Source organism: Lynx canadensis, chromosome D1 (assembly GCF_007474595.2).
Source record: "Lynx canadensis isolate LIC74 chromosome D1, mLynCan4.pri.v2, whole genome shotgun sequence".
NCBI lineage: Eukaryota > Metazoa > Chordata > Mammalia > Carnivora > Felidae > Lynx > Lynx canadensis.
The window spans coordinates 88,381,210-88,396,667 of NC_044312.2; the positions used below are offsets into that span (position 1 = coordinate 88,381,210).

Sequence of the window (15,458 nt, forward strand, 5' to 3'; positions counted from 1 at the left end):
CCTGAGGTGCCTTCCAGAGCCCCAGGGCCCATATGGGAGCTACGGGGCACCTGTGGGCACAAAGTGCGCACGATCTCCCCCTCCCAGGCGGGCTGGGCCAGGCCTCCAGCGCCCTCCATCTGCAGCCGCCCGAGGGAGGCAGGGAGGACACCGGGGCCTCCCCTACCACTCCCCTACCATCCTGGTACTACTAAGTCATGGGCTTGGGGGCCAAGCAGGCCCCGCCATTTTGCCTGTGTGATCTCAGACAGGTTGTTCTATGTCTCTGTGCCCTGACCGCTCTGTCATCTACAGAACAGGGTACCAGCCTCACCCTCCTCCAGAATTAATGTCAGGCCAAGGTGATGGCATCACACCTAGAGCCTGATACATAGCGGTCCTCTGAGATAGCAGCCACTTTTACTCATGGGAAGTGTCTGAAACATAGGACATGCTCATATTCATTTGTTTTTCCTTCCTTCCATTAGGAAGAATGACCTAAAGTCAAGACGCCTGTTATACAGAATTCAGTGTGTAGAACGCTAGACTTGACGTAACGTGTTCCCATGTACTGTTGCACTTCACCCCGTGAGATCCCACGGACGCTGCCATTCATGTGTGATGAATACAACTTGCTCAAGGTCACCCTGGGCAGGAGTACAGACTCAAACCCAGACTTCTGGTTCCATGTCCCAGGCTCATTCTGTCACATCCTGTGGCCTGGGATGGCTGCAGCATGGGCAGGTCCAAAGGTCACCTGGGGGCTGAGCCTCCTTCCGGTGGCAGCCCAGCCCAGCCCCCACCCCATTCTGTGCTGGAGGTCATGTTGTGCCATGCAGAGACCCCTCTGAGAGACTCGGGGTCATCCGGCGGTAGCTTTGCTCACCAAGTTTACAGAGCACCCACTTTGTGCCGTGCACGGGTATGTAAAGGTGAGCCAGCCATGCCTGTCCCCGATCCGTGTTCCAGAGAGACAGAGTGGGTAGCAGGTGAGCGGACAGACGGTCTCCACGCAGGGTGAAGAGGTTTTGAGAAGGGCGTTGGAGAACAGGAAGTAGTTGTCCCGGCTGCCCCTCCCTTCCGGCCCCTCCCCTGCCTTCTAATAACCTCCTCTCTGTCTGACTTTGCCCCCCCAGAGCTGCCGGATGGTTCTGGGCTCAGCCCGCTGCCTCCCCGCCACAGCCCTGGGCAGGCCTGGCCCCCACAAAGCAAGATCCGCCATCTGCTCTGGCAGCGGGGTGTGATTTCCCACACGGCCGCCAGGAGCTTCTTCGAGGCTGAGCCATATGCTGTGCGAAGGCCCCGGGGGTCCAGGAGGCCACCGTGGGCCCGGAGAAGAACCAGTGAGCACAGGAAAGGACGTGGCCCCGAGATGGGTCAGTACTGGAGTGTATAGGAAATGGGAGAGCCTGCCCTGGGTGTTGGGAGACCCAGGCTGCAGTCCCGGTCTGCCGGGAACGAGCTGGGGGGCCTCTCCCAGCAAGGGGACCTCTCTGCCACCCAGTGTCTCTGGGCGTCCAACATCTGAGGCCTCTCTGCTGATCGAGGACCTGCTCGTCTTTCTGGGTGGCTTACATGCACAACTCCCATCTGGAAAGATCTCTAGCTCTTTTGCTGCCCCTGGGGGAGCCTGTTTCGTGCTCCCACATCGCACGGGGCGGGAACCCCAGGTGGGTACCTGTGGCCATGGGCGGCTGAGTGGCTGAAGCAGTTCATATCCTCATGGAGGGAGGAGGCCATGCCATTGGCTTCCAGCATGCTGAGTAGGGGATCAGCGCCTCGGCTCAGCAACAAGCTGACCAGCTCGTAGTTCCCTGGAAGACAAGGCCGACGAAGGATGCTACCACTGCCCACAGCACCGCGCCTGTCTGCTGGCCCCCGCCTGGGTGCCGAGCTCTAGAGAAACACTGATGAATGGGGCCAGGGGGAGGCCTCAGACGGAGGGGTTTCAAGGCTCGCCCCAGGGATCTGGGCACGGGGCCGCAAGTCCAGCTACGGGCCGAGCCAGCTGTATACCTACCAGCTGCAGAGGCTAGCTGCAGCGGTGTCTCCGTGTAGCTGTCCTCACCGCCAGTCACTGCTGAGCCCTCCACGTGGGCACCGGCATCCAGTAGCAACTGCAGGGCACAGGACAGGACGCGTCAGTGTAGCAGGGAGTACACTGCTCGACGAGTTCCCTCTAGGCATGTGACCGAGACCCTACTCCCCCTGGGCAGCCGAGGAACTGGAACTTTAGAACTTGGAGTTAGCCTCAGGGCTCCATGTTTCTAGAATCTTCACCTCTGTTCTTGTGACTTTGGACCAAGCCCCTAAGCCGTGGGGACATCTGAACTGTTTCTCGCTTTTAAATGCTTTCCTGGGGAGGGACGCCTGGGTGGTTCAGTCAGTTAAGGGTCTAACTTTGGCTCAGGTCACGATCTCGTGGTTCACAAGTTCGAGTCTCACGGTGGGCTCAGAGCCTGGAGCCTGCTTCAGATTCTGTGTCTCCCTCCCTCCTTGCCCCTCCCTGGCTCGTGCTCTCTCTCTCTCTCTCTCTCAAAAATAAATAAATGTTAAAAAAAATTAAAATTAAAAAAAATGCGGGGCGCCTGGGTGGCGCAGTCGGTTAAGCGTCCGACTTCAGCCAGGTCACGATCTCGCGGTCCGTGAGTTCGAGCCCCGCGTCGGGCTCTGGGCTGATGGCTTGGAGCCTGTTTCCGATTCTGTGTCTCCCTCTCTCTCTGCCCCTCCCCCGTTCATGCTCTGTCTCTCTCTGTCCCAAAAATAAATAAACGTTGAAAAAAAAATTAAAAAAAAAAAATGCTTTCCTATGACTTAATTGTGGTGACCTTTCTAAAAAATTATGCAAATGAACAGAGTGGAAAGTATCATCCCAATCCAGCAGGGGAAACTGAGGCAGGGAAACTGAGGTTCTGGGAGGCAGCAGAAGTAGTGGGAAAGGCACAGGTATTAGGCCCAGAATGAGCCGAGTGCCAGTGCCGGCCACCAACCAGTCAGGGACCTGGGGCACAAACCTCAACCCCTCTGGGCCTCGGCCTTCCTCATCTGGAAAACGGCAAGAGGCCGTTGATACGAAATGGCACTCAACCCACCACAGGGATCCAATAACCAGAAGGTTCTCACTGAGAGGTCTGGCAAGCAACCCGGGGCTGAGAGGCGCAGGACTGGGCGGAAAGCTCGCCATCCAGGGCGCCTCTCTCCGTGCCGGCAAGGGCAAGATGGCCCGGGGCTGGCGGATGCCCGGCAGTTCCAGCTGAGCCGGGCCGCCTTTGCCTCGGGGCAGGGGCGGTGTCTGCACTGCCCCAACAGGCCACCGCCGGCTGCGTCTCACCTTCCCTGACCTGACCGGCTGCTCCGGTGGGAGCACTTCCATCCTTCCCGGGTTTCTGGACACCAAACCCTCCTCGGAGCCTGCACCCGGCAGGCCAGCCTGCACGGCAGCTGTCTCACACCCGGAGACCAGGTACGAGGGGTCGAGGCTGCCCTCCACGCCTCCACTGCATCGCCTTTCCGGGTGGCTTACACGCACAACTCCCATCTGGAAAGATCTCTAGCTCTTCTGCTGCCCCTGGGGGAGCCTGTTTCGTGCTCCCACGTCGCACGGGGCGGGAACCCCAGGTGGGTACCTGTGGCCATGGGCGGCTGGGAGGCGGGGAACGGCCGTCAGCTGGAGGCTCTTGTCAGTCAGAACCCAGCTGTGGCTGCCGCCTGAGCCGGTGTGCCAAGGCGGGGGAGGTGGAGGCCTGCCCGATGGGGCGAAACTGGGCACCAATCCAGGCAAGTCCAGGGCACGGCCCTGCAGGCCGGTCTGGGCTAGGCTGGAAGCCTGCTCGGGTCGTTAGGACGGCAGTAACCAAAAAGCAGGCAGGATAGGGCAGCGGGCCTGGTGAAGACCACTCACTGAGTCACTGCCACAGCCCAGGGCTGTGCTGACAATGATGAATAGCCTGGACATGACCTCGGCCCTCAGAGGACTTGCAATCTAGCAGACAGACGGACAGACAGACAGACAGACAGCAAGGTGTAACGCGAACTCCCAGGAAGGGGCGTGCAACCCTGTATACCCCAGTGGCCTGAGGAGCAAAGGAGTCTGGGAGTCGAGCGGCAGTGTGGCTGGTGTCCTACCCGGGGTGGGATGCCGCTCTGCTCTACTTCTGGGTCCGAACCCCATCCTCACACCGGCCACGGCTACCTTGGGCCGAGGTGGGCACCGTGTGGCGTAGCCTGGCTTGACCCCTGAGCTGTGCCCCTCTGAGTGCCCTCAGGAACTGGGAGACTGAAAGACTGGGCCTGTTAATGGGGACGGGCAGAGCCAGAAGGACGCCATGATACCGAGCCGGCTCTGGGGGACCATTCGCGAGGGAGGAGAACGAGCTCGAGGTGGGGGTGGGGGGAGATGGCTGGAGGAGGGAAGACAGAGCACATCTGCAGCTTCCAGCACGCCCCGGGACTCCCTGACAGACCCGGAGATGCCGGCCAGGCCTGCTACTGCTCAGGCCTGGGTCTTACTTGCTGAGGCCACACATATCCTTGTACGAAAGCCCTCTGCCTGAGGCAAAGTGGGGGGCGGGGTGGGGCCCGCCCTGCTGACCCGGTGGCTGACTCTAAGCAGTACCTCTGCTCTCTCTGATTCCAGGCGGCCGCTCGCTTGGGCCAGGCAGGGGCTGCGTCTGGGGCCCGGCGCACCTGGCAGAGGCTCACCTGGACTACAGAGATGTGTCCGTGCAGCACAGCAAACGTCAGCGATGTCCAGTGCCGGCTGTCAGGGTGGATGGAGGGGTGCCTGGGAGAGTTGCTTGGAACCTGGAAAATGCCACGGATGAGCGGTTTTTGTGGGCGAGTGACATTCCCGGGCAAGATACACATGCGCCTGAGCTAAGGGGGTATCCCGCAGGGATGGGGACTAGGAGCCAAGTCGAGTGCTTTCCGGGTTCAACCGGCAACGTCTGCCTGGAGCGCCATGTAGACAAGGCTCAAAAGGATGTTTAAGGGCGCCTGGGTGGCTCGGTCGGTTAAGCGTCCAATTTCGGCTCAGGTCATGATCTCGTGGTCCGTGAGTTCGAGCCCCACATCTGGCTCTGTGCTGACAGCTGGGAGCCTGGAGGCTGCTTCGGATTCTGTGTCTCCCTCTCTGTCTGCTCCTCCCTCACTCACACTCTCTCAAAAATGAATAAATGTTTAAAAAAAAAAAAAAAAAGGGATGTTTACTTAGCGCCGCTGGCCCTGGGCAGATCCACCTCAGGAAGGGCACCAGGCCGCAGAGGGAAGCAGAGCTAAATGCATCTGGGGACGGTGGATGTGGTAGGGGCGGGAGGGGACGAGGCTGGTTAAGAGGGACCGGTGTTACGGTAACAGAACCATGGCCATTCTCTCCACTCACCCCCCTGCTCTCAGACACAAAGCCCAAGTTTGAGGCAATGCCCTCTCTGCTGTTATCTCCGTACCCATTCCTCCAAGAACCATTTAGCCGGTTGTCCAAAACACTGCACCCAGCGTGGCTGATGGACACCTTGGGTGCTCCCTTGCTGGGCCAGCGGCCCGGCTGTGGCTCTTTGGGGCCTGCTCACCTGGATGTCCAAGTTCGCTCCCGCGTCAATCAACATCTGGACCATCGCTTCATCCCCAGCAGCGCAGGCATACATCAGCGGCGTCAGACCCTGTGCGAACCAGAGGCAGACGCTAAACCATCTGGAAACAGACACAGTGACACGTACTCCACAGGCCTCGGTCCCAGAAACCACTGTGCCGTCTCCTGCTTGACTCGGCTGCTCGTCCTGAGCAGTCCTGTGTCATGGCCCAACCTCTGCCCTTTCCGGGCCCACTGGACACGCCACATGTGAAGGGTGAGCAGGGGACAGTTCCACAGGCACCGTGGGACACAGGGGTGAGGAGCCCGGGCCCCGCGGCCGGACTCGGGCACAAAGGTCACCTCTGCCACGGCGAGCTGTAAACTTAGTCCAGGTTACTGGTCTCCCTCTGTGCCTCAGTTTCTTCATCTTTAAAAGGAGGATAACGACGGTATCTACCTCAGAGATTTGTGAACAATACAAGTTACTACGTGTAAAGTGCTCAGTACAGAGCAAGCTTACCTTAAGAGCTACCTAATTAAAAGAACACAACGAACGACCCCATCCCTGCTACTGTCACGCTGCCATAGCCTAACCCGCCCCAGGCCCTGCGCACCTCATCGCCGTGCGAAGTGATTCACATGCAGCGTCTCATTTGGTCACCGTAATATCCCTGTTAGGGAGGCTCTATTCTCATCCCCACTGTACAGACGAAGCACAGAAAGACCCAAGGCAAGGTCACACAGGGTGCGGGAGGAAGAGCTGGCCCTGGAACCAGACCCGCCTGAGCTGCGAAGCTCACGCGCCGGGGCTGCGCACGGAGGGCGGAAAGGGCTCTGCCTTGACCATTTCGTGCTACTGAGCAAGTCAGCGCTTTTCCGAAAGCTGAGGCCCAGTCCCTCCCTGCGTTTGGGCGGACGGTTTGTGGGGCCGCCTCCTGGCTGGGAATCTTTCTCCGTGGCCAGTAATAGCAAAGACAGCAGTGGAAAGTGTTATTCCACAGCTGGATCCTGGCAAGCGTTTGTCTGGAGCCCTGCGATGTTATTTATTAGGTTATTTGTGTGTAGACAAGATCTCCTTACCTCATAAATCCTTGCCTAGTGCCCAGAGATAAAGAAATGGCCTGACATTAGTCATGGGCGAGAGGGCTGTTTACCCACAGATCATTCTATAAATACCAAGGTTGAGGGAACAACAGGATCGAGCATTTAGAGAGGAGCCAAGCGCTGCAGAGTGAGGCTCGGGCTTTGTTTCAGCCCCTGCCGCACACGCTCGACTTCTTGTTTCCCCACACATCTGTGCACGGTTCAGCATTTAAGTCGGGGGGTCTTGTGAGAAGTAACTGTCAGCCCCATCCCCGAGGCAGGTACAGGAAGACGGCTGGTGACCAGCGCTCACAGATAACCGCTGTCGTCCTCGCGAGGACAACAGGACCCAGAACGAACATTACTGAGCCTTAACTACGTGCCTGACGCGGACGTGTCCCCTAACCCTACGGGGCAGGCACCGCCGGCCCCCTTTGCTGGGGGCGAGGCAGCCCGTCTGAGACGCCAGGGCTTTGACAGGGTGGATGGCCCTGCGCCCCGAGGAGGAAGAGGATGCCCCAGGACAAAAGCTCCTGCAAGGCCCTGGGACCTGTGCTGACAGAGGCGCCCCCGGGAGATCTGACGCCCAGCCTGTCGCCTCCCCGCTGCCCTGCCTCGGCACCTCCCCGACCCTACCCCAGCAGGTGTTCTGACTGCCCCACCTCCGTGCTCTTGCTCTCCGGGTCATCTCCTGTCCCGGGAGTGCCTGTCCCATTGCTCTGTGCTTCATCCCCCTACTCCTCCCAAGGCAAGGTCCTCCTGGCTCTGGCTGGGCTTGGACCCCTCGAGGGGGCCCCCTCTCCCGCCACTCCACCTGACCCGTCACCAGTCCAGGGCCACCCGGCCTTGGGGTTGACCTGGCACATCAGCCCGCCCTGTCCTGTGCTGTCATCTCGTGGGAGAGCATTCCACCCAAGCCCTCCGCTGTCACCGCGCCTTCCACACGCTTCCGTGTGGCCTTCCAAATTGCAGTGCCGTCACCTCCATGGCAAGGACTCACAAGGCCGCGTCAGATAAACAAACCGGACAGTGCCTTGTGGCGAAGGGCCTGGAGTCAGATGGCTTGTAAGCCCAGCTCTGCTCCTTGCTAGCTGTGTGGCCTTGGGTAAACCAACTTCTCTGTACCTCAGTTTCCTCATCGGTAAAATGGGGATAATGATAGTATGGACATCACAGGGCTGCTGTCAAGATTGAATGAGTTCATCTGTGCAAGGCGCTTTGAACAGTGCCTGGAACATAGCAGTGAGCTCTATAAATGTGAGCTCTTCAGAGCAAAAACAATAAAGCAAACAAAAAAAAAAACCTTCAAGTTAAAGTCTACCTAAAATTATAAGTCACTTCCAACGCTTCCTTTTCCAGCTCGATTTTACTCCTTAGCACTTTTCATGAATCTGCTCTGTATTGGACGTCTCTATTTCCTAGCACGTGTTTGCCTACTACTGCCACCAAGGCGGCGGGTTCCGCGGGCCTGGCACGCGGGAGGCGCACGAGGTGCCCTAAAGCACGCCCTCGTGACTGACGCCCAAAGCTGGAAATCCAGCTGACTCCTCTGGACTTTGTCCCAGCCCTGAGCCATCTGGGACAGCCTCCAGCCCTCCAGACAGTGGAGGCAGAACCTCCGTTACAAGGGTTTTCCAAGGGGTGCTAGGAAGGTCTTCGAGCTGACGTCTCACCAGGAACAGGCAGGGCGCGATTTGGGAGGCCGCCCGTTTGTCAGCAGCACAGAGCTGAGCGGCTCTCAGGTTTGGGACAGAAGGACTGGGCCACCACCCGGCAATGACGAGGCCCCGACTCTGTGCCCTATGCCTGGCTAGCGGAGCTCTCCGCACGCACCTGGTCGTCCATAGTGTTCACCCCGTCCGGGCCCAGGGCCTCGATCGCCTGGTTGATGAGGTCTGTCCTTCCGCAGTTGAGCATGCGGAAACCCAGGTCCTGGTTGAATTTTTCGGTAGCCGCTCGGGCATCCAGCCTCCGGAAGGAGCTGAAACAGCACTCGGGTCTGTGCAGAAAAGACCCACAGGTGTGTGAGTGTGACCGCGTGTGACACTTTTGGCTAGGACATCGCCCCTCAAGGAGACGTGGCACAGCTACGCCAGGCTGAGTGGGGGGATGACAGGGCAGATGGGAAGGACAGGAATCGCTATTGGATCGGCAAAGAATGGCCTTGGCGTGCGCCATGCTGCCAAGCGTCCATACTTCCGTTCTTCTACACACACGACACAGAAGAGCTGTCCACCATCAGGGAACCAGGTCCCATCAGAAATAACCCACCAGGGGTTCAGCCTGAGGAGGAAGCAGCTCCAGTCGGGGTGTGGACTTGGCAGTGAACTTCCTGCGGGGAGAAGGCTGCACCCGGCCTACGGGATGGCCACTGTGGCCAAGTTCCAGTTCCTGGCTCTACGCCCTCTCTCCTGAAGGCCTCCCGAGGAGGCCCAGAATTACCAAACAGATGGTGGAGAATGGCCCAGAAGTCCACTGCCATCAAGCCATCCTACCAGGGAGGGTCACGAATTGAAAAACCACATCTACAAGAGGGCGCGGGACAGGCTTCCCATAGGTGGCTTCAGCCTGGAGCCCTGGTTGGACCAAAGTGTGGAAAGTTCACGTCCCAGAATGACTTTGGGAATTTGCCGTGGAGACAGAGGAGGCTATAACTATAACTGGGGTTGGGCCAGAGGGTCAAAAAAAAAAAAGAAAAAGATGCAAGGCTCTCATCGAACAGTAGCCACAGAAACCATTCTTCAGACAACTTTAGGAGACCAGTCCAATACAAGATGGCCATGCTGGGAAGGAAATTAAGAGCCACGGCTTGGGCCATATAGACCTGGGTTCAAATTTAGGCAAGGCCGCTTTGCTAGCTGAGTTTCTCCATTTGTAATATGGGCTTTACAGCACCCCCTTCTCTAAAGTCGTCCTGAGGCCCAAGATAACACATGTGAAAAGGAAGGGCTCAGCCCAGCGCCTACACCGGGAAGAGTTCAGGAAAACAGTGGCAAATACAGGAACAGAGAAGAAGAGGGACCCGCCTCTGCTGCTCGTGCCCAAATATCCCAAAGAGCCAGACTGTGAGAGCTCTCCTGTCCAAACCCAAACGCGTGTCTGCTCTGTGCACCTGGCCAGCGGCTTTAGAAGATGAACCCAGAAAGCAGCCAAAGTCGGGAGTGATTAGTTCTGACAGGCGTGGTCACGCAGGGGCACCACGGTGGGGGGATAGGGGGGGCCCTCCCAACCTCCAGGAGCGGGAGGGGCGAGGGAAGCCCGGCGCGGAGCCCAAGCCCTTCAGCCTCGCTCCTCCCCAGGTCCGTACTTGAGCTGCCGGGGCTCACAGTCCAGGCCGGGCAGCAGCAGCCGGGCGGCCTGCCGGATGTCGCCGCTGTCCACGGTGAGGCTGCGGCGGTGCTCCGCGTAGGTGATGGCCACGCGCATCCACTCCATCAGTGGCGGCAGCAGCATGAAGGGCCTGTGAGGCAGCAGAGAGAGAGGGTCAGGCCGGTGGGGGGCCCCCTCCCACGCACGCTCGGCGAACGGCTGTAGAGGCCGGTCACCCGTAACCTTCAGGCTGAGAGGTGTGGAGGGGGCTGGCTCCCTCTCCTCGCTGAGACCCCAGTGTGCCCCATTCCACAGACACTGTCCTGGGTCGGGAGAAATTCCCGTCATAGGCCACGTGTGGAACTGAGGGCCTGAGGGTGACCAATGAAACAAGGCGTTTGCCGGTGCATCAAGTTGGGAGCTCCCATCCCCCCCCCCCCAAAGAATTCAGATGGGGTCTCCGGGTCTCTGTCTGCAGAAGGGAGAGACTGCCTCCCGGGTGGTGGGTGCGTGCAGGGGACAGAGTCCAACAGACCCGGGCGGGCCCCCAACCCAGCTCTGCCGTTAGCAGCTGTGTTCCATCACCACAAACACAGCCCGGGCCTGCTCCCTGCATCTGTGAGATGGGGTAACACCTGCTTCTCAGGGCTGTCGTGAAGCTGTGTCAGATGATGTGGATCACACTACACATGCATAGTTGATGTCATTCCTTCCTCAACCTGCACCTGGGCTGAGGTGGGCCCCACGTCACTTCCTATGACAGGCCAGAGCTGCCTCCGCTCCAAGTCCTACGGGGAGGAAGAGTCTCGGGGCCCAACACGAAGAACCCACGGCCACAGCGACGTGGGGCGCTAGGTGGAAGCAGGGAGAGACTTCTGCTCCTGAGGCCTCTGAGTTGCAAACTCCAGGGGGCACCATTCCCAAGGTATTCCCTGTGTCACCAGGGGGCGCCATGCACAAGGCATGTGACTGGTGCCCTGGGGCACTGGGCAATACAACTGCACCTCCACGCAGGGTCCCGCCCTCTCCCTGCCCCAGGCCCTCCCACCCCCATCGTGCTGGATCTACATTTCATCCGAGAGCGGCTTTCCTCCCGTCCTACCCTCCTGTCCTCCGTGAGTTCTGGCAAGTCTCCCATGGCGAAGACCTCCTGGGGAGACCACTTCACAGTCCAGTGGATCTCACTGCCGCGGGCGGCCCTGACAGCCAGTTTTCAGCTTTATGACTCGATGGACAACCAGCCTGCTCTGCCCACAACATTCCTTGCCTGGTCACAAGGGTGAGGCAGCCCTGGCGCGCTGCCCCTTGTGGCTGTTCTCTCTAATGACAGCCTGAGTCCACCTCTTGTTCCTGTGTGTGCTCCCCGCCCTCCTGATGCCTCCGCACCCCACGCCCTCCGACGTCCTGGGCTCCTGGAGCATTAGGCCTCTGCTGTCACCACCATCTTACTCCTAGACATGCAGAGAGGTACTGTGACCGGGAAAAAGACTTCCATTCTCCTTTTTCAGTCACTAAGTCAGTCGACTGCAGGGAATCAACGTTGAGACCCTCAGATCTCTGGTCTCAGGTTTCCGAATGCTTAGGATGTTGTCAAAATTTTAAGAGCTTCTCTCATTGAGGACAAACGATGCTTTTATTTATTTTTAAACAAAATTAAACCAGATGTAACCCTGCAGGTGGTTACCTGGGAAGCTATTTTGACATTCTGGGCTCTGTCATTTCAGAAAATGTATCAGGGTCCAAGTGTAGTAACTGCAGTGGTGAGGATGAGTCACGGGCTGAGGAAGCCTGGCTGGCCCTGGCTTCAAGGGTGCCCTCACCCCAACCCATTTCCAGTCCTGGCTCACAACATTCACCAGGACACAGCAGACCAGCAGGCACCTGCCCTTCCTACCTCCTCAAGAGAACGAATCTGCTCTCGCCTCGGCCCGTCTAAATCCTGTTTACCCTTCAAGGCTCAGTTCCAGTACCACCTCTTTCCAGAAGCCCTCCCACTCCTAGATCCAAGATCCCTTAGAACTTGCTCTTCCATCATTGGATGTGTCTCATCTTCCTGAGTAGACTATTCCGCCTCAGGACAAAAACGATGGCTTGCTCATGTCTGTGTACTCCCAAATATCCCCAGCATGGGACCTGAACGTAATAGGTCCTCAATAAACGCTGGCTGAATGACTAAAAGTATGGCCGAGCTTCAGGAACTTACTACGATGCGTCTTAAGTTTTTAATTCTGGACCAACTCCTATTTCTGCCCAGAAAAGAATGGCATGTAATTTTCAAGGGCACAGTGTTGACTTGCTAGAGTGGGAAAGCCAAGACTCTATGGAAGAAGCCTGTAGAATGTAGGAAGAAACAACAAGCCATTTGTGCACTACTCCTCTGTTTATAACAATTTTCTTGATTATATATGCCCATTTGAATTCTCTGTAAATATTCTTGGATTTTCCAATTCTTGCATTGCAGTGCTAGAAGGCAAACTCAGAGACATGATTCTATATATAACAGTCCTTTGGATCCAAGGGGAAGGCTTTATCTAAACCACCAGCATTGGGACTGAAGTATAAATGAAAAGATAGTTCATGGATTTGCCAGCCATTCTTCCCTGTTGTGGCCAACAGCCAAGACCAAGTGCCAAGTATGGTCACTGAAGCTCCAAGTGGCATCTCCCAGCTGCACTAGGGGAAATCCAAGAGGGAACTTGGGGAATCACCAAGTCTAATCAGATGGTGTTATGATTCATATGCTCTGTGCCTCTTAGAACTCAGCACATGAAAAAACAGTATCAATAACTTTGGTGGGCAGGTATTGGGGATGGGCTCATTCAGCCTCCATTTTGCTGTCTTTGTTGGAGACATAAAAAGCTGAAAACTACACTTCCCAGACTCCTTTGCAGCTGGGGTTCTGGATGCAAATTAGGTTTTGCCATTAATATGTAGTTCCATGAGATCTGGTAAATGGATGTGAGACAGAGGCCATACTTGTGCCCCCTTTGCCTGTTTCTGGTAGCAAGCCAGGTCATGAAGCATGAGGTCTATTTTTTCTTTTCTCATACAACATTCCAGTGTCCATTTTCCACCTTCCTGAGTGCTTCAAAGGCAGTGGTAGTGTCACTGAAAGTGATGACAGAGATTTCTTGATTGCAGCTTCAGTCCTGAGTTGCATTTCCAGGGAATGTCTCAGAGGGAGCAGTCCCCTTGGTTGGATGAGTTCGGTTTTGTCCTTGAGCCTGATCCTTGAGCCCTTCTAATGATTCTGTTGGCATCTAATTCCTTGCATTAAATCCCTTCCTGCTTAAAATACCTAGAGTGGTTTCTGGTTCCTGAATTGAACACTGGCTGATATTCTCAACATACAGAAATCCTCCAGGGTTAAGAGTGTCCCTCTGCCTCTGGGGTAGTGGCTGGCATCCACCTGTCCACAAACAAGGCGGTACCAGCCCCCAAACTGACCTCTTCAGGCTCTTTTCCTTGGCCTACCCATTGACCCTGTGGTCCAAGAGAAGATAAAATGACAAGCAATTCATGGACTTACTCAGTAACATCCTTCCCTTAACCTGTGGGTTCCAGGCTCCTATTTCCTTTCTGGTAATTTCATCTAGCCCACTGAACATGCTGAGAAGCTGGCCTGTATTTCTGGACATTCTGGAAAATCCCTATAAAAACTCCCATCTGTACTGGCGGCGGCTACATCCTAACTGCAGGGTGAAAGGGCTCCAGAGGAGCAAGGCTAGGAATGACTGACATCTGCATTGTCCTCAGGGTCTCCAGCTTTTATCCCTCCCAAAGAAAAAGGCTGTTTCCCTCCTCTTGCTGTTCTTCTACGCTGAGCTTGGCCACAAGCCTTTCATGGCTAGGGTGGGCATCTGCTGTGCCCGAGGCAGGGAGAGGGGGCAGGGCTGAAGGAACCCCCTTTGTGCTGCCACTCTGTCGCCAGGTTTCCCCCTCGCTGGGTCCGGTACCTCTCAATAGTCGTTCTGGAGTGTTCTGGTCACAGGACGCCCTTTGTACTCTTACAAATTATTGAGGCCTCCAAAGAGCTTTTGTTTATGTGCGTTATCCTACCACTATTTACTGTATCAGAAATCAAAACAGAAAATGTTAAAACATCTGAACATGCAAGTTCACATCCCCCATCAGCCATCAGTGATACTGTTATCACACGTCACACAGCCTCTAGAAAGCTCCCCTGGACATTTGTGGGGAAATGAGAGTGAAAAGGCAAATAACCCCTTCTTATTATGAAAATAATTTTGACTCTGTAGACTCCTGAAAAGTCTCAGGACCCCAGGGGTTCCCAGACCACACTTCGAGCCTCACTACCTTAAGACAAGTCTGTTCTTGGGCTGAGCACGGGGCTGGGATTCTGCCTCTGGCGGCACATGGTCTGGCCATTTCCACAATCGTGTATGCTTTGAATGCACCTGCCTGGCCCAGCGAACTGAGGCTCCTACCCCCTGCCCCGCAGTGTCCTCGCTGGGAGAAAGCCTCCCTGTCCTGGAAGCAGGTGCGTTGACTCTAGAACCCGGGGCAGATCAGTACACTCTTTGGGCCTGTGTTCCTATTAAAGAAGGGATGTCAGTAGCTTCTAGATGTTTTCTCCATTGTGAGAATCTCTTTTGCGGTCTCCTAGACTCCACATGACAATAGCTGTATCTATCTGCAGTGATCAAGACCGTGGGTTCCAGAGAGGACCTCCTGGGTTGGGATCCGGTGTCCCTCCCAATGAATTCAGTCATGATCCTGCCCAAGTTACCCCACCCTCAGCCTCAGCTGTGCCATCAGCAAAATGGGTATAGACAATAGGACCGCCTCACAAGAAGCATGTATGCGAAGTGCTTAGCACAGCATTTGGCACAGGCCAAGTTCTCAGTAGAGGTTAACTATTAGTACTACGTTAGTATCTGCTGATAGAGAAAACACATACTAGCAAAAAAGCCAATAGGAATCTGGTCCTACTAAATGCCTCAGCCGTGGCCTTCTTCAAGTCCAGCCAACTCTCCCCTCCCCCGGCCCTCCAGCAAGTATAAACATGCAAAGCTTGCAAAAGCCTGCCAGCAAACTGCCCATCACCCACTCCGTCCCAGCTCATAAAACAGACAAAACAAATGCAACCACCATGTCGAGTGGGATCCGGAAGCTGTTTCTGGCAGTGCAGGTTCTGGGCCTTGGCAGTCAAGGATCTCACACAGGGGACGGGGTGACAGCAAGGGACACAGACTCACGAACGTGTGAGGTGGGAGGCGGGCATGGAATTACCGCCAGGGACCTGCATCCCCCTGGCCGCCCCAAGTGCTGTTGGTGGCCTAACCTTAAAACCATCACCCGCGTGAACACACACACATCAGGTGGGGTTGCTGCTGTGACAAACCAAGCCACCTAAAAGGGTCATTGACTGGCAGTGTGTGTCCTTCTGTGCATAAAACAGCCACTACCGTCACCTGGGAATGTTCAGGAAGCGTACCAGTATAAACGGGGCTTCTACGTGGAGAGGCTGGGAACTGCCTGACCAAGTCCTCTTAGT

At 56.4% G+C, this 15,458-nt stretch overlaps 1 protein-coding gene across 1 annotated transcript in view; it reads right to left on the reverse strand.

The window, feature by feature from the left end:
- The window catches only part of ABTB2 (ankyrin repeat and BTB domain containing 2), a 175,396-nt gene that overhangs the window by 11,366 nt on the left and 148,572 nt on the right, over window positions 1-15,458 (reverse strand). The window contains exons 4-9 of the mRNA XM_030332454.1: window positions 9,939-10,091; window positions 8,465-8,630; window positions 5,547-5,636; window positions 4,681-4,782; window positions 2,000-2,096; window positions 1,658-1,793 (exon numbers count right to left, since the gene is read on the reverse strand). Coding sequence (XP_030188314.1) covers window positions 1,658-1,793; window positions 2,000-2,096; window positions 4,681-4,782; window positions 5,547-5,636; window positions 8,465-8,630; window positions 9,939-10,091 — 744 coding nt within the window. The remainder of the gene's footprint in view (window positions 1-1,657; window positions 1,794-1,999; window positions 2,097-4,680; window positions 4,783-5,546; window positions 5,637-8,464; window positions 8,631-9,938; window positions 10,092-15,458) is intronic.